Genomic DNA, 22,196 nt, shown 5'->3' with positions numbered 1-22,196 from the left:
GTGCTAGACTGTGTTGGTTTGGCAGATTTCTCCAATCTTAAAATAGTGGTGGTCCCTGTCATTGCCCCTATATGGCGTCATCCCCAACAAGAGCCTGCAGACTGAATTACAATAGTTAGGAAATAGATTGAAGCAACGTTCGTGTTTTATTTGCCTCCCTACATGCCATTGAATAAAAACTCCGCATGGAAATCTTCCTTTTAAGAGACTGAAGTACAATGTTGCCCGACACGGCCTTATAGCTCAGGGGTTAGAGCACTGGTCTTGTAAACCAGGGGTCGCGAGTTCAAATCTCGCTAGGGCCTAATCTGTGTTTATTGTTTTCAGTCTTTCTCTCTACCAAAGCTCCATCGATACTTCAACCACTGCGGAAATTTCGCTCGTCCTATCTACTCACGGCTGCCCAGATGTAACACCCATTGAGCAAAATCGCTCCTTCTAAGGTTCTTGTGCTAGTGCGCAAGTGCTGCTTTGCCGCCGGGGTTTGGCAGCGTCCATCATAAGCTGAAGGAAGCGCTGCCAGCCCCGCGGACGCCTGGACGGGCGAAGACCTTGAGGGCAGCCGGAACCGGAGCGGGTATGAAGGCGGTGGGGACAGAGAATTGGATCGAGCCCCCTGCACCTGCTCCCAAGGGGAGGAGCCCGCGGCAGACATCCGGTTTAGGCGTCCGGGAGAAAGTAGCGTGTCAGGCAAGGTTTCAGGATGCAGTGGGTTTTCCAACTGTAGGTCCGGGGAGAGGAAATCCTGGGGCAAAATACCTCTAAAATCCGAAATCAGTCAAAGGGAGAAATGAAGTTTAATTCCTGGGCTGTCTTTCTCCTCTGCTCCAGCAGCAGCAAAACCGGGCTCCCCCTCACCTCTCAGTTACAGATAAGCCCTCCTTGCCCTGGTAATTATCCATTGATACGGAGATGAACCTCTCTCCACCCGAGGAATGATACAAATGCACTATAGCCATACATCATTCCACCTCTGAATGCCTACTGATATGCAGATATACTAAAGCTCGGCGAGATATTCTAGAAATAGTACAATTTTATCCACACCAGCACTTCAGTATCTCAGCGGGAAAATTAAGGTCGAGAGTTGGGTCACTACATTTGTTACTGCATCAAAGAAATTGTGGCTTCCTCTTTGAAAAAGCTTAACATATTTTCTCCAAAAGATAGTTGTCACAGAAACGTTGGGCTTACCCATCTGTATTATATTTCACATTTCCCCACCACCACCACCCCCGAGACAGTGGACGAGTAGGCGGCAGATTGATGCACTCGGCGTGCCGATGCTCCTGCACTCCGAGGCGAGCAGAGGAAAAATGAGGAGGTGCCCAGGCCTGAGCCCGGGGCCCGCCCCTCCCCCTGGCTCGCGGTGGCGCGGCGCGTACTGAGTCCCACCGCCTCAGCCCCTAGTTCTCCGATAACCCTAGTGGGCCTCCCACTCTAGGCACACATCACGCCGAGAGACCCCGGGCCCCGCACACCAGTAAGGCCAATAGTCCCCGGCGGAGCAGATTCCCACCGGCGGCCTCGGGATGCATGAGCTCAAGGGACGCCCGCGATGGGCCCACGGGTTGGCTTTCCTTAGAAGCCCTTCAGTGAAGCACGGAATCCAGCTCTAGAAGGGTTGTTCCCAGAAATGCGGACGCAGGAATTTGCTTTGTCCGTGGTGTCAGCTGGCAGCAATTAGAGGACTACCTGAACACACCTTTGTTTATTGGTGCACTGAATTGGGGATTCCAGGAAAACCCATCTTGTACTTCCTTCGATAGCTCAGCTGGTAGAGCGGAGGACTGTAGTTTGGGACTTGTATAGTCATCCTTAGGTCGCTGGTTCAACTCCGGCTCGAAGGAGCAAAAATTTTGGGGCCGTTTACCCGAGTGAGCTGTGACTTGCTGGGTTTTATCTATCTTGTTCCGTCTTCTGGAGTCTCATTCTCCGAACTTTACCCCTGTCCCAAAGAAAAACACAGTCGCGAGATTGCGAGCTTCCCCCGTCTCATCTAAAAAGAATGAATCTTGTGGGATCAGGCTTTTAAACTGAGGAGACAAGTATGTGTCAACTTCCGGATCAGGCTTTTAAACTGAGGAGACAAGTATGTGTCAACTTCCCCACAAAACTGCAAGAGGTCTGAGTTGCCCTTCCAAAGATGTTTTTCCTTCTGCCTTCTAGTTGATCCTAGGTTGCTGCCTGAGGTCTAAAGGGTGGAGACCCAAGACCCCTCGTTGGTAAAAACACTGTATATGCAACTGTGCACAAGTATGTGCGTGCGACCTGCGGGACTCTAGAATTTAAGAACAACCCCCTGTGACCTTCAGCCCGAGTAACTGCCCCGACGCTACATCCATCCATCCAGGTGGAGGCCCTTACGAGGCAGTATTTATTTAGCTATGTATATAATTTTTATAGTTCCACAGAAAGATTTTGAGCCGGAGCAGATAACAAGAATAGGAGTTGACTGAGTTGGGATGAGACTGGAATCGAATTCTTGACCGGGGAAACAATTTAAGCAAAGGTGGGGGAATTGAAAACTTCGTTCTCATTCAGAGAAACTTCGAGAGGTTTGGACTATACGATCGCGCTCCAGACTGGTTTACCTCCAACCGACTCTAGCTCCCTGTATTTTGATGCCCACTAGCCCTGACTTTAGGATTTTATGCTCGCGCGAGGTAACAACAGTGTGACAGATATACTTCCCGCATGTCTGTCCTGGGCCTCAAGACCCTACAGCCAGGCAGCCGAGCTCCCCTCGGGCCCTGAGGCTCCAACCGGGTTCTCTCCAGCTCCCTCCAGACTCAAGCTTGCGGCTGGAACGGTCTGGGCTGGACTTGGTGGAGGGCAGACATGTGGCCTGCAGTCTGAAAGGCTGCCTCTCCTTACCCCATTGGGGAGAATTAGGGCCAGTCAGGTGTGCGACTTCATGAAAATGGGAAGAACTAAGGAAGGCAAGAGGTAAATGTCACAATGGAAATCAAACTCCTGAGCAGCCTGGAGGCCGACTGCTGAAGAAAACAAAAATGAAGTTCAGAGTAAACAGAGGAAAGGGTCCCTCCCTGTAGCTCGTTGGTCTAAGAGTATGAGAAAAGAGTTTTGCTGTGGCTCGTTGGTCTAGGGGTATGATTCTCGCTTTGGGTGCGAGAGGTCCCGGGTTCTCGAAAAAGCCCAGTCTGTTAATTAACACTTTTTCTTTCCTCTGGAAACCACTGAAAAAATTCCGTTCTAGTACAAACTTTCCCGTGTTCCAAGTTGTTCTGGGAGAGAGAGGTACACTGAACCAACACGTGGCAGATGGAGCCGCGAGAGGTAACTGGCGTCCCAGTCGCTCCGCCTATGGACGCCTCGGAGGGGCCGCCTCGCTCCTGGGAACGAGGGCCGGTGTCCTCCCCGCAGTCTGTGACCCAGTGGCTGCCCTGAGCGACGGCCGTGGCTCGGCAGGCGCGCTCGCTGCCCAGGCGGGGCCTCTCCGCTCGCCTGGAGCCAGGGCTGCCGTGGCCCCCGCTCCCGCGGCGGGCCCGGGCGGGGTCCTTCTAGGAGCGAGGGCGCGGTCCCCGCTGCGCAGAAGCTCGCGCTCCGGCCCTCCCGTCCCGGCTGCGCCCGCGTCCGGTCCGGTTAGACACCCGCCCGCTGACCACACCGCGCTGGATCCAAAGCAAGGTTCCAAAGAACATCTTCGTGTTTTCTACCAGCTTCCCATCTTCATACAAGGGAGGAAGAAGCGGGCGAAAACCAGACTTCTTCCACGGCCTGCCCATTTCTGCGCCTTGCTGCGAGGTCGAGGTGGGTTCACGCTCCTGCTCCTCCTTGCCAGCAGCTTGATCGAGGGCATTCTGGCCGGGGGAGGCCTTGTAAACCGAGGCCGTGTGGGGCTCCTCGGGGAGGCGTTTGCGGGACCGGACTGGAGTTGCTGGGGAACAGGAAGGAAGGTACAAGTCCAGTTGTTACACGAGTGAGCGATTGTGTATTCCCGCCCAGCTGTGTGCTTTCCGCAGCTGAGCAGAGATGGCAACGTGAATGCCTGTTGCCTAGAACGCAGGCTCACAGACCACAGAATCGACGAACCAAAGGATGCTTGGTCAAAACTAGTAAGTTTTTGCTTGGTACCCGGGTTGATCACCATATTTATGAAGCAGGCCTTGTCCAGTTTTTGCCCGTGTAACTACCATTTGGGGACTGGTGTTTTTGTCTTCTGTTTACTCACTTCTTTCTCCTCACCCTTAACCCATCCTTAGCCCCTACTGTGAAATTCTTGGAGACATTTTGCCAACAGCCTCTTCCCCAAGCTCTTTTACTGGAATGTTGGTATCCTCAGCTTTTTTACTCTGAGAAAGCGCATCAAATTAGAACAGCACATGGGCGAAACAGAACATGTTTATTTAGGAAGGACAGTTAAAAACAATTTCAGCACCATTCTGCCAACTAGGGAAATCTCAAATAAGACCCTCCCTCTGTGTCATTAAGGACCTTATAATCAAATCATAAATATAATCACCAGAAACCCAAGTGACAGACCATGGCCAGCTTTTCAGAAGAAGCCTCGGGTATTCAAAGAGCTACTTAACTACAAAGTTACTAGCAAGCTAGTTAGTACAGAAGGATAATTTTGTTAGACACTTGATTTCAAGCAAGTCTGTAACAGATAAAGGGGAAGTAAAATATTTTTGGAATTTATGGAGCTATTCAATGTCGGTTTCCCTTAAACAGCAGCTTTCAGAGGCACCTTTACAATTAGCTTTGATTTTCTAGAAATTACTATCATGGAATATGAGAGCAATGTGGTGCATTGGAAAGTTTCAGTCACAGAATCACCAGATGTTCCTTGGGCTATGCATGTTTCCTTTCTCTGTTCCTCAGCTTTCTCATCTGTAAAATGAGGGGTTGACAGTCTCTAAGGTCCCTCATTTTGTGACTGCAAGGAGTAGCAGGGTGCACGACTCTTACATAAAAGAAGGTGGTACTCCAATACCACCTTGTGGAGAAAACCTGTAGTTTGGCAGAGAGGATGGCAGAACCCATTCCAGCAAAAGAGAAATGACTTTGGCTGTTGTTGAAAGAGCAGATGACAGGTTATAAGTTGGCAAAGGTAAGAAATTTGTCAGGTTATTGTTGGAAGCATTGGCCAATGTGACTTAGAAATTAAAACAGATGGCTAAGAAAGTGGACCAAAGCAGGCAGGTGAAACCCCACTTTAGGAGTTTTCATTTAATCTGTGTTTGAGCAAAGAGCAATCTCTGTAAACAGTTACTCTCAGAAGAACACCTTGAAATATCTGGGAAAGAGAGAATGGGCACAAAGCCCAGAATTTGTTGAAAAGTTAATGTTTAATTTTTGTTTTTGCTTGGAGATAAAAGCATGTTAACAAGACTTTGTCCCAATTCTCCCTCAGTCAATAGTGTCCGCCCTTCCTGGAGATGTGAGCTTTTTCCTCTTTTTTCCATGTGATCTTTATCCTCTTTTAACCATATTTTTTGTTACTAAATAGGTTTCATGCTTATAGACATATAAAATGTTATAGTTACAAAGGAATTTAGAGATTAGTTTCTTCCCTCCATCACCTAATTCTATAGTTAGTCTTCAGGACAGAATTAAGCATATGTACTCTGAATAATTGGGAAAGTATGCCAGCACTAGGTTTCTTAGGAGAACCCACACTTCCTGTGTCTGTGTGCAAAGAAACTATTGACTTGAAGGACAGACATAGACACAATTTGGGAAAAGGGGAATGACTTTCAAGTTCAAGCTGTCAGAACATGTTTTTAATACATGAGTATTTTTTTCAATTGGCAATTGCTTCACAGCTATTAAAATTACTGACAAGCTATGATGTTCCTTGTGTAGGTATTTCTGAAACACAAATGAGTAAGCATTTAGATGCATTTTAATGAAGTAGTCACTTTTTTCCCCAAAAACCTTTTTTTCTGTTCCATCATAACTTCATTGTACCAAGCTGAAAAGAAAAACAATTAGAATGAAAGCAACCATTCGCCATTCACTTAGGTGGCTTTTTACATTGTCAACTACATGAGGAGGCTGTGAATTCCTTCAAGGTTGTCAGATGAAATCCCAGAGGCAGAGAAGGGACCTGGCTGTGTTCAAGGGCTGCAGACTGCTCCCCAGCACCGCTGCATGACTCCAACATCAGAATATCAGAAACCGATCTGTTTGTGTGAGTTGGTGCTTTGTACTGGTGTTTGAGGCCATGGGATTCTGTGTGTGTGTGTGTTTAATTTCGAAGTAGAATACCTTATCTCTGCTTTTAGGCAATTTATCAGAGAAGCGTCATGTTGTTCAAATAATCTTGATCCTCACAAAGTATGGAAGTCGACTGCTGTGTGCCTTGTCCAGGATGCTTGGACAATAGGGGTGTTGCAGTGGGCCTGACAGCTGTCCTTCCTTCCAAAGGACTGGTTGGTAGCTTCTTAGAACTCAGTTCTTCAGTGTCTGTTTAAAAAGTGATGTGATTAATTTAAAATAGGTACCACTTGCAAATAGTGTGTTTGCCCACAAAGGAAAGAGAGCATTTGGGCACTCTGATGGATGCCAGTGGAGGCCTCACTCTGTGGGCCCCAGGTCCTCTTTGCTCCTAAAGGACTTTGAACTTTATTATTTGGCAAAAACAAATATACTGGTCAGAGACAGGCCTCTCCCTTCCTTTCCAGAGACTTCAGTAGCCCTGAGGCACCAGGTACCAAGGGAAGGGCAGTGTGTGGCAGTTTGCTTCATCCTCTTTTCACTTCCCCTGCTTTTTTTCCCTTTAAGCTCAGGATTTCATTAGGGATGCAGGGAAAAGGGAAGAGGACAGGGGAAAAAGTGCTCAGGTAGGACTGTGCCCAGCACAGCTGCAAAGCCGGTGAGGTTTGCCCTTTTTCAGGTTCTCCATGCTGCCCACTTTTCTTCCTCCTTAAATCCTCAGCCCTTCCAGTTGCCAAAAACTGTTCCTAAGAGAGACTCTAAAGCACACGCCCAAGGATGTGTAAATCGCTGGCATCCATTTAAAAAATTAACCATCCTAGGGACTTTTGCATTAGAACGGGGACAAAACGTTAAAAATGAAGGTGTATCAGTGGGTTTTCAGGATTTATCAATAGTAGAAGCAGGGCTTTCCTACAAACTTGGAAGCCTTCTTGCTGTACCCGGGAACCAGACCCACCTTGTTCGGTGACTGCTATTAAACCAGTCTTGTTTAGTAAGCCTTAAGAGAAGTCGGGAGAGTTTCTGTTGTAGGGGTCTCCAAAGTGAGGTCAGATAGTGCATTTCTAGAAGCAATGAGGGATAACAAAAAGAACTTAGGGCCTAGGAGTTGTCTAGTCACTGCTTTACAGACTAAGGATGTAGAGGTGAATAAGGCAGGTACTCTTTTCTCAGATGGTTCCATCTAATGGAGAGACAATGTGGTTAATTAACTATCAAGGGAGTGATGGCTGACTGCCTGTTTCCTGGTTATACCAACCTGGAGTAAAAGCAGACCCACTCCACCTGTGTTGTAAGAACTCCAGATTCTGTTGTAAGAACTCACATTCTTCTCTGAGCATCCTGAAGTTCCTGGAGGGTGTAAACATGCTTGCAAACTAGCCTTTTTTTAGCCCACACGATGAGGCTGTAATTTACTTCCTTCTTGCTCCAGCTCCCTGGGTGAGGTCTATGCCTGCCTTGCAAAGGGACCCACGCTGCTGAGACTGTCTAAAGATGTCAACACGCAGTGTCCTCCTCCTTTTTAGTAGAGCATATGGTCTGACCTGATACTCTAGGTCGTGTCCAGATTCGCCTCAAGTGTGTCCCAACAGGATCCTCAAGTGGGGCAAGCTATTTTGCCTCCTGCCCCACCCCCATCAGCCATGTTGTAAACTTCTTTACACCACCTTGCTATGTTCGCTCTGAATCATAGAGAGATTTCTTGAAACAATCTTGATTTTCACTCGAGGTTTCATTGTGGTGCCCTGCCCCAGGCCCCAGAAAGCTGGCTCAGATGTGGATGTGGATAGCACACACTGTACCTTGCCCAGCACTGCTCCACAGCCTTGCATCTTTCTCCCACCTCTCATCATGTTCTTCTCTTGGGATGAATCCTTTCTCAGAGGCATCACAGACTCTTAAACAAATAGACTTTGCTGGGCTGACTCACCAGATTTTCAGACACATCAGGACATATCTAAAGTCTAGCCAATGCAACTTAAGCCGACAACCTGGGACTCCTGTTCCAGGCTTGCCTCTGTAGGGGAGAGTGCTGGGTACACAGGAACCACAAAAAAAGAAGTGGGCAGCTCTTTCTGGCATGGGGTCCGTCAGGACTCAGAGAATGTACTGCTTAATCTGCATCTGGAATGATGAGCAGATTCTCTCCCTGCAGATGACAGGTTTGAAGTCTGACTGCATCATTCATCTGCTCTTTGATCTTAGAGTTTCCTCATAAGAAAAACTGACTAGCATAATACCCACCTCACACAGTCCTGTGGATGGTTAAACATAATCATGTATGTGAGAGCTTCATAAAATGAAAGGTGACACTGATTATTAGAATTACTGTGATGTTTTCAAGTGCAGTTGTTTTAGAGGCAGGCAGCCTGGCTTTAGATGACACCCTCTCAAATACAGACAGATGGAAAACTTGGAGGTGGGTGAGTGACAACAGAGGGTTGAGGATTTTTAGAAGAGATGACTGTTCAAGATTCAGTACCAGCGTAGGTGGTTGCTGGGGGCCTGTGAAATAGTTGGCATCCTTCTGCTGCCTAATACTTGAACCCACAGGCTCTACAAAGTGATCCTGGTGGCCTCTGGCCCACTTGGCTGGTTTCTGTGCAAGCCCAGTGCTGTGTGTGAATGCAGTATCAGTGTTGCACTGGTGGTGGAGATAATTAATTTTGCAAATATGTTACGAGGAATGGATGATTAAGTACTCAGGGTTAGTCTCCTGTGGACAGGTAAGGGTGAGAAAGAAATCCAGGAAATGTGGCAAGAACACTTCTGAGAGTTAGTAAGTGGGAGGTTGAGGTCAGGGGTAGGCTATTAATACCTGTCACACAAACTTCTCTAGAAGTGCTGTCCTGGTTTTGTGAAATCCTTGGAATAACTTCTTATCATCCTTTCATGACACCAAATAGAAAGTACAGTGAAACAGCATCCTACTGGAAGACCACATCTTACTCTGCAGGCTTCTTCCCAGGCAGTTCTTAGAGTTGTCATCTAAGATCAGAAATGACAGCCTCTGGATCCAGATCGTTGTATGTGAATATTGAAACCCTGGTCTTGCCACAGGCAAGAGTAAGAACCACAGACCTCAGAAAAAGGCAGCTTTGGGACAGAAGGCCATGTTTACAAACTTTGCCTCTCTCAACAAATCTCTAACCCATTCAGTTGGGTTAATATTTGACCCAGAGCCATGCCCAGAGAAGAGGTGAATGACTCTCCTCCATTTGTCTGAGAGCAGTGTCCTTGGTTTTCATGTCTCTGCCAGGATTGGGGATCTTTAGATCTAGTCTCCCCACCCCGTTCATCTGTCCACTAAATAATCAGAACCAGAGGGGGGCTGCAGGTTCACACAGCTGGAGCCCATCTGCCAGAACAGAGAGCCACAGGAACCCGTCTTCAGCTGGAGGGAAACTTCCAGATTTTTGTAAGATTCTTCCTCCTGGGTAATCTATTGTTTTATTTGTTTATATATATATATATATATATATATATATATATATATATATATATATATATATACACACTATTTCTAGCCAAATATCTACTTTAATGAAACTATTTTTAACCTTTTAAAGTCTCCAGGCCTAAGATCACGAATTAAGAAGAAAATGAATCAGATTCTAAAATTTTAAATGAAAAGATGTCTTATGGGATAGTTTCTATGTGGGTAGAGAAATTAGTGAGGCTGAGAATAAGTGGAGATTTAGGAGGGATTCCTAAATTGTGATAAAATCCTCAAAGGTCAGGGAAAGCCATTGCTGGAGGGCATCTGGTGACCCCCAAGGTATAGGTATTATACGTGACTTAACAAGGAAGGAAACAGAATGTGTACTTTCAGATGTTTTTTTTATATCCTTCCCTGCTAATTTCCTTCCTTAAGGAAGTTTTGGATGCTCTTTGAAAGCAAAGTAGCACACATCCCAAGATCAAAAGAAAGTACACTGCAGGAATATTGCCCTCGAATACATAAAAGTATGGAGGTATGGAGCTATATGTATGGAGATTGTAACCACAGTTTTTTATCATAAATTGTCATAAGTTAACTCCTTGGTGCATAAAGTTTGACAGATCTCTTAAATACAAAACATTGTGGGGAGAGGAAGAGAGTCTTAATTTTTGTGAATACTAAGAAATTGGTTTGAGACAGAAGATAAAGTCAGTCTAAAGAACAGTTAGGACAAATTCCACTGACAAAAAGCTGACTGACAGTTATGGGCTTGGGTATAGAAGCTTATGTATGAGTGAGTTTGGCCACCAGATGTGACCACTTTTGGCCTAATCAGATTCAGTTCTGTACCACAATTACCTCTTACTTATTTTCTCCCAATTCCATTTTACCTCTCTCTTTGTGAACTTTAAAATTGAATATTTGAGGAAGTTGTGAATGGGGGAGCAGATGTTCAATGCTGGTGGTTACTGGGATTTGGTTTCTGGATGTCGTAGGGAGTCAGGATTACAATAAGCCTGACCAAACTTTGGCAGAGCTGTTACAAAATCAATGTGTAAATAACAAAGATCCTACTTTACCATTCCAGATTGGGACGTGAGGGCCTTCAACCTTCCATGAGCAAGTGGCTTTTTAGGACATGAACCCCTATGTAGTATCAAGCCAGTGCTTTAAGTAGAGGTAGGCTGTGGACCTGGCTTACACATCGAGCCTTAAGGGATGATGCATCTCTGTGAGACTCTGCCACAAGTCATCCTCTATTACTTCCAACTGGTGCTTAGTGGCTTACACCAACTAAGCTTATACAAACTTATCTCTGCAATTCCATGGTCACTGGACTTCTGATAGTAAAGCTAGAAAAGGCTCTCTTATGCTTAATGAGAACCATGAATTCAGACCTTTAAAGTTAGCAACTCTTTTATTTTATATGCAAATTCAGGCCTGGAGAGGAAAAATTAAGTCAGTCATTAAAAATAATTATTCATATTCTATCATGAGGCAGACACTGTGATTTCAAGGTGAATGATATGGCCTCTGCTCTCCTGTAGATGATACACCAGTAGGAAACACTGAGAAGTAAACAGGTAATCACATAAACAGGAAAGATCACATGGATTATGGCTTGGAAGTGGCAGTAATGAATCTTGACAACAGGAAAACCTTATTCTGTGATATCATTGTAGGTAGATCCTGGTTTTGTGAGTTTTCCTTTGACACTTGTATCTACTGAGGTGGCCTTGGTCTTAATAGCTAAAGCATAGAGTGTTTGGACTGAGACTAGACAGACCTGCCAGCTCACACACCCTTCTGTGAATAGCAATATCCACATGACTTGTACGATACTGGTACCTCCTACAAGGACCCACTGTGTCCCCTACAGGATGGAAGACATTAGCAACATTCCTGTCCACCACTGCCACCTGAGGACTCATGTGAACACCACCAGTTTTGGATCTGCTTGCTAATTTTTAAATCTGGGATTATGGCCTCTCTGGCAGAAAGGTGTTGTCTGTGTAATCTCTAAAATCCCTTCTGATCTTGAGAACCCGTGTTTCTACAATTGCCTTTGACGTTAGAAGGCAATATTGTCCATTGCAGAGCAAGAGACTTCATTGATTACAAATCAATAAAACTTTGATGAGGTCTTCCAAACAACTAGAAAGAAAAAACACACCCAGGAGACAGAAAAGCACAATGTGAATGTAAAGAGCTTGGCAGATGGGTAGCATGGCTGCCCAGCAGCTGTGTTGGAGGAGCGGCCATGTAGGAATATTGTTATTCTTTGAGGGGTGGCTCTCCTCTCTGCAGTCATGTACCACCTTCTTGCTAAACTCCCAAGAAAACTTTCACTTGATTCTATTACAAATTATACTCAATGTGCTTAGAGGACAACTTTTCAGCTGCTAATTATTTCATTTTTTGTGGCATGACCAAAGTACTTCTTAGTGTATAATTTAGTATTCTTCAGCAGTGTACCAAATGTGTCTATAGTTATTATGAAATAGATAAGGTGGATCAATGCCAAATGCTGATGAGAAAGATCTCACTTTGCTCACTGTGTCTCCTGCCCTCCCATGTAAGCAGCAGAATGCTAGAGTCCCTTGTCTTTCTAGATTCATAGTCAGACTCCCAGGGCTATTTAGCCACCCTACAGGTTGAGTTCCTAGGACCTGTGGCTACCTTAAGGGCTACAAAAATATATGATATGAAAATAACATTAATTTACCTACACACAAAAAAAGCACAAAATAAAAATTAAAAATTAATTTAACATCTATGAACATTTAAAATTTATTTTTAAATTTAGGCTTTATAAAACTTATATTTAAGAATAATTTGAAGGTCAAATGTTTCTTCCGTTATGAAATTTCTCAGTATGTGTGATGATTGCCCAGAAATCATATCCAATCATAAATTAAAGAAGTTACTCACAAACAATTTAAAAAGCAAAATTATGAAAATCAGCTTCAAATTTACAGTGAAAAAATAACTTTTATTGTTGGATGTGGGGGCTTTTACATATATATCTGATATAATGTGGAATAGGACTAAAGGCCCTGAATGGTCTTTAAAATTTTCTCCAAAAGAATAGAGGTGTGTTCAGAAACTACCTGCTGAAAATACCAAATACCTTTCAGTTCTCAAATCTTCAAATTTCTTAAGGCATAAAATCTTAAAAGTTCATAAGAAATTTGTTTTTTACTTTGTTGTAATTTATACTTGTTTAATTCTATTTTAAATTATCTATCATTGAGTTAAATCATACCCCAGGAAGAAGCACCTATGGGTCATATTTACCCTATGGGTGCACTTGAGTGTCTGTGACACACCACCCCAAGGATATGTGAGTTCTACAGACTGACAGCTTCTGAGAGATGATGGCAGCAAACCTCTTCTTCACTTTCTTCTTCTTTAGAAAAAGATGTTAAGAAACCAAACCATTAAATTGTAAGGCCTTTGATTTGATGAAAAGGTCTAAGGAGTTTGGGTTTTGTTTTGTTTTTTAGCATGCTAACATAATTTGCCTATGTACACATGCAGGGGAAACTAAAAAATATTCTCTGAGAATAATCCAGATTGTTCCCAATGTGAGAAGCTTCTAAGAATAAGCTTGAATTCAATTCGTCTTCCTCCAGTCATCTGTAGCGTGGACAGAGGACCCACTTCCAAACATTACGTGGATTCTTCAAGGCTCCTCCCTACCTTTGTAAATAGTACATTGTAATTCCACCTTTCCACTTCTTGGGGAGTTAGGTCAGCCTCCCTTCACCTCAGGGTGAAACTGCTCTCAACTGCTCTCCTCACAGCCAGCTGACTAATTGACCTGAGTACCTGGAATCCTATCTTCAACAATCCTCTGATTGGCCCTTCCCTGGGCTCAGGGGTCCCTAAAAGTCCCTCGTCTTCATAACACACACCCAGTTCATTGTCTCATCAGTAAATTGGAGCACCCATCCTTTCCCCATGGGAACCACATGCTCTCTTAGGAAGGCAAGTGGGTCTGAATGGGCTTTGTACTCCAGGACCTAGCACAATGCCTGGTACCCAGGAGGGGCTAATGTAATGTTGTTATTGAATTAATTAACAAATGAATTAAAATTTGATTGGATTTTATAATGCTACAACTGATAGAAAGGCATATACTCATGGATCCTAAGGTATTCCAAAGAAATGGATTAACAAGAAGGATAAGATTACTGAGGGAAGGGAAAGAAAAGATACAGTTAGCTGACCGAGGATACCAGATTCATGATGCCCCATCAGAGACAAAGTCCCCCTCCTTTCAGCCTAATTTGGCAATGTTGTTCTGTGCCCCTCCCACACCTCCTTTTGCCCTTCGCAGGAGCCTTTGTTGGAAGAGATGGTGATGGGCCTGGGCCCCCTGTCCTTGGTCTTCATGCTGGCTCTGGGGCTGACCCCACTGGCCCTGGCTCAGGATGACTCCAGGTACAAACACTTCCTGACCCAGCACTATGATGCCAAACCCAGGGGCCGGAATGACAGATACTGTGAAAGCATGATGGAGAGATGAGGCCTGACCACACCCTGCAAAGACACCAACACCTTTATTCATGGCAACAAGGGTAGCCTCAAGGCCATCTGTGAAAACAAGAATGGAAACCCATATGGAGTAACTTTAAGAATAAGCAAGTCTCCTGCCCAGGTCACCACTTGCAGGCATGTGGGAGGGTCCCCCCGGTCTCCATGCCAGTACAGAGCCACATCAGGCTCCAGGCTCATTGTTGTTGCTTGTGAGAACGGCTTGCCTGTCCACTTTGATGAGTCCTTTTTCCACCCATAACCAGCAGGCCACTGGCCCAGAGACGGCTCTGCTCTCCTTCCATTTTCCTCCTCACACCTGAGAACAGGGGTGGCAGCATTCATTGCCGAGGGGCTCAGAAATTGAGCTCCCTGGATTCTTTGTTTTTTGTTCTACAATATGGTTAATAAATAAAAATGTCTCTGAAATCAGTAAGAATCAAAGTCTTCTCACTGATTTTTGACCTATTGATTTTTCCCACTTTCTCTACTAAGCTGCCCTCTGAGAGGACTGGATGTAATAGAAATGCTTTTTTCCTTATCAGTCAGTTCCTTATCAGTCAATAGGGAGGTGGACTTTACCTTTCTGTTAAGGTAAGGATGTTAAAATCATCCTGCAGTGAGAGCTGGGAAAATTCCAGGGTTCTAGACCACTAAGCAGAATTTTCAGGAGGGGTAAATTGCTTTTGCTATCAAATAATAAACCAATATTACTTTTATAAATGTTAAATGTTGAGGAGAAGAGTTTTGGACTAAATACCAGAAGATGAATTACACGTTTTTTTTCTCCTGTCTCCTTCTGTCTCTCTCTCTCTCTCTCTCTCTCACACACACACACACATGTACAAATGCATACAGCTACTTGGATACCAAAGTCCATTCCAGATATCTACCACTTAAGCAGGAGGTAATTGTGATGTTTCTTTGAATAGAGTGCTCCCAGGATATGCTCATGGTTATTTTATATGAAGATTTTAAAAATCGATTACATTATTTTCTCTTTAATCTTTCACTTTTCCAACTGATGACTGGCAACTGTGAGGTCCTAAGGAAGTCAGAAATATTCCAAATCTATCCTTTATTCTTCTTCAACCTGATTTGTTTTCAAATCATAAATATAAACATAAATTAACAGACACTCTATAAAACAGACACTCTATAAAATATACTAATTAGTATATAAAATATACTAATAAAATATAATAATAGTTCACAGGGTCAGTGATCAACTTCCTGTTACCTAATTTCTATCAACAGGTGCTTGGATATTTTATTTAGAAAGTAGTTAATAAATTCTAATTATAAATCACTAGTTTTTCTGTCATGTGAATATATGCCTACAGTGGTCACAGTATCACCAACGGGGGCCTCTCCTGCTGCCTACATTGCCCTGAAATGGGCCAAAAGCCCTCCTCAGTACTGAGTTGTATACCAGTGTCCAGCTGCCACCTGGGAGAGCCCTGCCTCACTGGAAGTATTCACGTTATGGAGGAAGGGATGAAGAAGGAGGTTACTGGGGCACCCTCAGCATATGAATCTGTCCACCTTGAGTTAATCTATTTCAAAACTGAAAACACTGTCATTTCCTGAGCAAGTAGGGAGGAGAGGTTTCCAAACCTCTATTATTAGGAAATTTGCCTTCTAAAATCTCAAAAACCCCTTAGGAAGAGAGGAAGTTCCAGTTTTTGGTAGAACGTTTAGACCCCTTTCTCAGGTTCTCCAGTCAGTACTATCTCCCTGATGAGAGGTCAAATGACTCCCATACAGATCAGTGCCCCATATAAAGTCTTGAAAGGGAAGGTCAGAGGCATGGACCATTATTATATTGATCATACCATAGCTTTGAAACCTTCCATTGTCTCCAAACATTTGCTGAGAGCATTATCACTGCTCACATACTCTCCTCTGGTGTTGGGGCAAATGACTGCTTCCTAGGAAATCTCACCGCAGTGGGATGGGGTGCTTCCTGATTGCTACTGGAGCTAGCAGCTGGGTACTTTTTGATTCAGGTCTTTTGTTCTCCCACATAGAATAAAATGTCAAGTCACAGGCAAGTCAGTTTATCTCAGATGCATCATCTGAGACATTAAAGGCCTGACCAGCTGTGCTTTCTTGACTTTACAAGGAAAAGAGAAGAACACTCCCAAACAACAAGTCCTTTGGAGAATGGTAACTCACAAGGAAGAAAATTCCATGCAATTTGGAGAGGAAAACTTTCTGTGGACACAGCATAAATTCTGGTGGCTGAGATATGTCTGCTTAAATACAGCTTTCTAATTTCTTGGGAATACAAATGCTCTATAAAATAGAGGGGTCAATAATACATGCAGTTCAGTGTAGCCATTCACTATTTTACCAGACTGAAGGAAGCAAAGCAAGCCAAGATGAATGGAAATTGTAAAAATGATAATTGCCAACATTTACGGTACACTTTCCGTGGGCTTGTGATAAGGCATTGTGATAAGCTCTTTACATTGATTTTATCATGTATTCTTCATAACATCCTTAAAAGATAGGTATTGTATTATTATTATGCTCATTTTACTTAGGAGGAAGTATGCTGAGAGAGGTTAAGTAATTTCCTCAAGGTCAGCGTGGCAGAGCTAGGTCTTCGGGGGTCACAGTATCAGAAGTTCTTGTGGAAAGCCAATGTGGTGCGGCGGAGAAAGCCTTTGGGCCAAGCTCTGGCCAAAAAGTATGGGCTAGGATGATTTGGGTGTGATTTCATTTTCTGTTTTAGCTAGAGCTCTGAGATGCGCCCATTGATATCTACAGGGGACCTCTGTTCACAAATATTTTCTCATGTTAAATCTGGTTGGTGGAACTGAGGCCATGGTTTGCTCTCACATGAATCGTTTAAGCCTTCTCTGTAGCCAGTTATCTTGTTAAGCCATGTTCTTGGTGACAAAGAAGCAGGATGAGAAAAGCAAACAGAACTGTGCAAGATTAGAGGTGTAAGATTAGATTTGGGAAAAGCAACTCAAAATATATTGTGTGATGAAGCTGTTACCCAGGGCTAAGTGTATCTTCAGAAGTCATATCCATTGGTTTTGGGGGGAGGACCACTTCTCCCTGCCACCCTTCTTCCCACAACACCTTCACATCCCTCTCTTCCTGACTCCATATCCCATATCCACAGCTGCAGGCACAGAAAAATGACATCGAGTTTATATCTTTCTGTGCACAGGTGAAAGGTGGCTGCAAACATAGGAGGTGGCATGTAAAACAACAATGGTAGTTATGTTAGACCCTACGATCACTAACCCAGGGATAGGTTTTAAGTGAAACAAATTGCAGGTCCCTCCTCAGCCATTTCAGTCATTCACACAGGGTGATCCACCATCATAAAGCAGAAGCACTGAAAACAAAGGACAATGGCACTCAGATATGTCCAACCAGGAGCTCAGCTGGGACCAGCGCTTGGACTGCACATGTAGACGTGGGTCCGTCTGACTCTCAGAGAAATGCCCCTGCTGATTTGGGTCATTCACTTTCTATTGAATCAAGGATGAATTTTCTTTGCTCCAGTGACTCAGCCCCCCCTTGTTGCAAGAGTTAAGTAGATTCATAGTCCACGAGTTCATGTCAGTCCCAGAATGAAGTGATGGCCAGCAGGCAGCATCTGGCTAGTTAGTGCTGGTGAGTGATTCCCTCCTCCTCTGCCAACCCATTCCATCCCTGATTAAACTGTGCTGCCAGAGAGAAGCAACTCTGAGCACAAACGTCTTTAATATCCTGAATGTTTGGGGAATGGGAAGAGAGGCACTAGAGGATGGTGGAGGGAGCACAGGTTTTAGAGTCACATGGGCCTGGGTTCCGTTCTTCAGTCAGTCAAAGAAGTGATGTTCTGAAACTACATGGCAAAGCACTCTTTTGTTGTTGCTCTAGAGGTTTTTTGTTTGCTGTTTAACCCTCTAAAAAACTCTATTTTCCACTGCCAAGAGGTGCCACCACAATGACCCTGCAACTCGAGGATACAGACAACTACCAACAGCTAAGAACAAGAAGGGTAAAGCATCAAGGGCAGATGTGTGACAGTGGGGTGTATCATCAGGGCCTAGCATTTTTGGTTGTGCATAGAAATGTCAAGAAAAAACAGACACAATCCAAGTCCTCTTTTGTGGAGATTGTACTGCTTAAATTTACTTTTTAAATGTTTCTTAGCTTTTCTCATTAGTCAATTCCATAAGCTTGAGAACACCTTCACTTCATTTGTTCATTAGCTCATTGATTTCATTTATTAGTTCATCAGCCAGTGTTAACTATCTCCAAAGCTCTGTGGCTGGACACTCAGGGTTTCGTTTGCTTGTTTGTCTTTTTATATAGGATTAACAGGATTTCTAAAAGAACCTGATTTTAGTATCAATAGAAGAATAGCCACATGACAGGAAAGACTAAATCTAATGTTACTCTATCCTCTTTTCTACAACCTTCCAGATGTAAGGAATTAAAATCAGTTCATAAATTTTCTTTGACATATCCTGAGTCTGTCCAAACTTTTGGGAATCAGTGTCTCCGGGGAAGCAAACATGATCCAAAGTTCACACAATTAGGGAATTATCCAGACAATTCCAGCTTCCTTCGGATCTGCCTTTTCCCCTTTCTCACCCTGACCATACAGGCCATATACACCTGGACAGCCACGCCGTCTGGCTCTCTCCTGCGTCCTTGTACTGGTTGTAGCAACTTCTCTCTGTGAAAGGGAACGGCTCTTACTCTTAGAGACGACCATGTTTGCAAAATGTTCACTCTTGGGGAAGCAAGGGTGGGGAAAGGGAGAAGAAAGGAGTAGGGAGACAGTACATATAAGAAGGAGACAAGAGGGGACTATGGAGTTGAGGAAACAGGTTGCCATTTTCAACACTGTCTCCTTTGCTCAGTTCTTACCTTCTGTTCTCCTGTGCCTCGGTATCTCTCTAGGCACCTCCACGGCTGTGATGGCTCCACAAAGGACCCACTCACTGCTCCTACTCTTGCTGCTGACCCTGCTGGGGCTGGGGCTCGTACAGCCCTCTTATGGCCAGGATCACATGTACCAACGGTTCCTGCGGCAACATGTGGACCCCGATGTGTCAACTGGCAGTGATGGCTACTGCAACTTGATGATGCAAAGACGGAAGATGACTTTGCACCAGTGCAAGCGCTTCAACACCTTCATCCATGAAAGCATCTGGAACATTCGTAGTATCTGCAGCACCGCCAATATCCTGTGCAAGAATGGCAAGATGAACTGCCATGAGGGTGTAATGAAGGTCACAGACTGCAAGGAGACAGGAAATTCCAAGGCCCCTAATTGCAGATATCGGGCCAAGGCCAGCACTAGGCGTGTTGTCATTGCCTGTGAGGGTAACCCAGAAGTGCCTGTACATTTTGACAGGTAGATGCCACCCTTCAGGAGTTACCACCCAGCAGCAGCTTTAACTTACTCCTTGAAGAGCAATGAGTAATGCGTTTGAGCTGTCCCAAGCTCTGCCTCCTCTGCCTATTTCTTATTCTGTTACTCTATATAAACCATTCTGTTGAATACACTGCATCAAAGAGAAATGAAGACATAAGCCTATAGTGAGTCTAGGCTATTCTGTAATAAATTTTTTTGCTTCCTTTTATAATACTGGTTAGCTTAGTTCTCATAGATTCTATCCTGTGGAATATAGTCATTATATGTATTCATATAGCATTTCATAGTGCTTTCACCTAAGTTATATCATTTTAATACCACAACATCTCTGTACTGTTGCTGTTATATGGAGGAGCCCAAAGTTAAGGGATTTGCTGAAGACCTGAATTTAGTGGAAAAGCTGAGGCAAAACTCCAGTTTAACTGGCTACTAATCCAGGGCACATTCTGCTTCATCAAAAGGAATGTTTTAAAAGTACTCACTTTTTGTTATTCCAAAAAGTCAGATGTTAGGGGAAGCAGTAAAATTTGGAAATATATGCTGGCAAAATAACAGTTCTGTCTGTATAACTTGGCACCCTTGTTACATTCCAGTCTGATTAGATCAAGAAATGATGCAAAGAACTTTCTTTTTTCTCTTTCCAAACTTTTGAATCACTCTAACAAGTTAGAGTATTAAAAATGTACTAGATCATTAAGACTCATTCACTCTTCCTGACTGATTTTTTGTGTTTTCCTTGTAATAAAGGACGTAAGCTATAGGCATCTGAGAAGACTGTGCTGTGGCTCTTGCACGTAGGATCTTTTTTTTCTCTTATCTTCTTTTGATTCTCTCTAGTTTATAAATATGCACGCACTTTCATATCCTCATAAACTGGTCAAAGACTAATGCCCATCAGATCCATGATGAAAAACCTTTGTTTCATTTACTCCAGAGGGTATGATTCCTTGCAAAGACAATTCTCACACCCCTCCCTTTCCTTTTTAAAAAATTTTTTTATTTTTATTCTTTTGAAGAATAAGTGGCAAAATATTATATTAACTTCAGGTGTTCTTTCTTTGAATATTTAGAAACAAATTAAGGAATAGAGATATATGAAGAAGCTAGCTACTTAAAAAAGTATGTGTGATGTATATAGGGACTAAACTGAAAACATTTCAAGTACAACATATACACAGATCATTTTTTATTGTTTATATTTAAGGTGTACAACCTGATTAGGTGTACATACTCTTTGTGAAATAATCATTACCATCAGGCTAATTAACAAATCTATCACTTCACATAGTTACTTTGTGTGTGTATGTGGTAGGAACACTTAGGATTTACCCTGGTAGCAAACTTCAGGTATACAGTACAGTCTTGCTACCAATGAAAAACCAAAATTCACCTGAGTAAATCTTTAAGATCTTGTTGGCTTTATTCAATAATTCACAAATCAAGCAACATCTTGAAAGAGTTAGCAGACAGAAAGGCGCTCCAAGGAGCTGTACAAAATGAAAGACTTGTATAGGCAGAACGGAGAGGGGCAAGAACGTCATACTGGGCAAAAAGGTGGACTGGTTATGGCAAGGCTGCTCTGCTTTTGGAGACGGCAGGAGTCTGCCAGGCGGATGACTGAACTAGTGCTCATGAGGTGATTCCTGATGGACTGGATTGATTCCATTTCTGGCAAAAGCAAAAACCATACTAGTTAAGTCTCAGTTTGATGATGTAGCATGAATGACTCCATTTTGGGCCCACTGTCCTCTTCTGACATATCTATAGTCACCATACTATACATGGGATCTCCAGAACTTAACTCAGTTATAGCTCCTTGACTGAATCTGAAGAGGACTGAGCGTTTTCACTAGCTTCTTCAGGTTCTGCAAGGTTGCTGACTGATCAGACACACACGTTCAGTGTCTGTCCCATTTGAATGAGCTTGTTGTTCCCTATGTTAAAAACAAGACAACAAGCCCAAATTGGAGTTAATTATGTTAAGCCCTATGTCACCAAACCAAGACTTAATTATAGTTTCAGCTCTCCCAGAAACAGACTTTCAATCCAGTCCATCAGGAATCGCCTCATGAGCGCTAGCTCAGTCATGTGCCTGGCAGACTCCTGCCGTCTCCAAAAGGAGAGTGGCCTTGCCATAACCAGTCCACCTTTTTGCCCAGTATGACTTCCTTGCCCCTCTCCCTTCTGCCTTTAGAGTCTTTATGCACAGCTCCTTGGGGCGCCTTTCAGTCTGTTGGGCTGGGTGCTGCCTGATTGGTGAATTGGTAAATGAAGCCCCTAAGATTTTAAAGATCTACTCAGTTGAATTTAGGGTTTTAACAACCATCATTCCTACCAAAATGCACATAACATAGCTAAAACTCAGGTCTTCCTTATTATGTTTGATAGCCTGGAGGTATTTTGATTATGTATCATCATTTTGGGCATTTTCTTGATATCCAACTTCCACAGAAAGTCCTATGGTCATGTCCTTTTCTTAACTTCCTCCCAGACATTTGATCTCACTGAGAGAAAGAGAGCAAGAGTGAGCAAGAGAAACAGTTAGAACCCAGTTTTGGGCATTAAAGAAGTATGATGGCACAGTGTATTTCTGCCTGAGTATGGCTTTATTGGAATTTCAGAAATTCACTC

General features: G+C 43.7%; 2 protein-coding genes and 2 non-coding genes across 8 annotated transcripts; all 4 read left to right on the top strand.

Annotated features, from left to right (window-relative positions):
• The first annotated feature begins 232 nt into the window (after window positions 1-232).
• On the top strand, window positions 233-305 carry TRNAT-UGU (transfer RNA threonine (anticodon UGU)). Its single transcript has one exon. It is a non-coding gene; the product is annotated as a tRNA-Thr (tRNA).
• Window positions 306-1,759: 1,454 nt separating this feature from the next.
• TRNAY-GUA (transfer RNA tyrosine (anticodon GUA)) lies at window positions 1,760-1,850 on the top strand. The gene is given in 2 exon segments: window positions 1,760-1,796; window positions 1,815-1,850. It is a non-coding gene; the product is annotated as a tRNA-Tyr (tRNA).
• A 1,460-nt stretch (window positions 1,851-3,310) lies between these two features.
• Window positions 3,311-20,329, top strand: RNASE4 (ribonuclease A family member 4). Of its 5 annotated transcripts, none has more exons than XM_036880540.2 (3): window positions 3,659-3,774; window positions 16,198-16,336; window positions 19,088-20,329. In XM_036880540.2, the coding sequence occupies exon 3, from the start codon at window positions 19,105-19,107 to the stop codon at window positions 19,546-19,548; it is 444 nt and encodes a 147-aa protein (XP_036736435.2). In that variant the 5' UTR covers window positions 3,659-3,774; window positions 16,198-16,336; window positions 19,088-19,104; the 3' UTR covers window positions 19,549-20,329. The 5 variants fall into 5 exon arrangements, with proteins under 5 accessions (XP_036736439.2, XP_036736435.2, XP_036736438.2 ...); XM_036880541.2 differs by lacking the exon at window positions 3,659-3,774 and adding an exon at window positions 9,605-9,623; XM_036880544.2 differs by lacking the exon at window positions 16,198-16,336 and having other exon boundaries at window positions 3,311-3,774.
• Window positions 3,971-15,309, top strand: ANG (angiogenin). Its single transcript, XM_057488623.1, is given in 2 exon segments — window positions 3,971-4,079; window positions 13,971-15,309. A coding segment is annotated over 1 exon segment (441 nt). The 5' UTR covers window positions 3,971-4,079; window positions 13,971-13,988; the 3' UTR covers window positions 14,430-15,309.
• Window positions 20,330-22,196: the final 1,867 nt, after the last annotated feature.

The sequence above is a fragment of the Manis pentadactyla genome, chromosome 11 (assembly GCF_030020395.1).
Source record: "Manis pentadactyla isolate mManPen7 chromosome 11, mManPen7.hap1, whole genome shotgun sequence".
Taxonomy (NCBI): Eukaryota; Metazoa; Chordata; class Mammalia; order Pholidota; family Manidae; genus Manis; species Manis pentadactyla.
This window is presented reverse-complemented; position numbering and strand designations above follow the sequence as displayed.

Coding starts and splice junctions, on each gene's coding strand:
- RNASE4 (XM_036880544.2), top strand. CDS start 19,105: ATGGCTCCACAAAGGACCCACTCACTGCTCCTACTCTTGCTGCTGACC.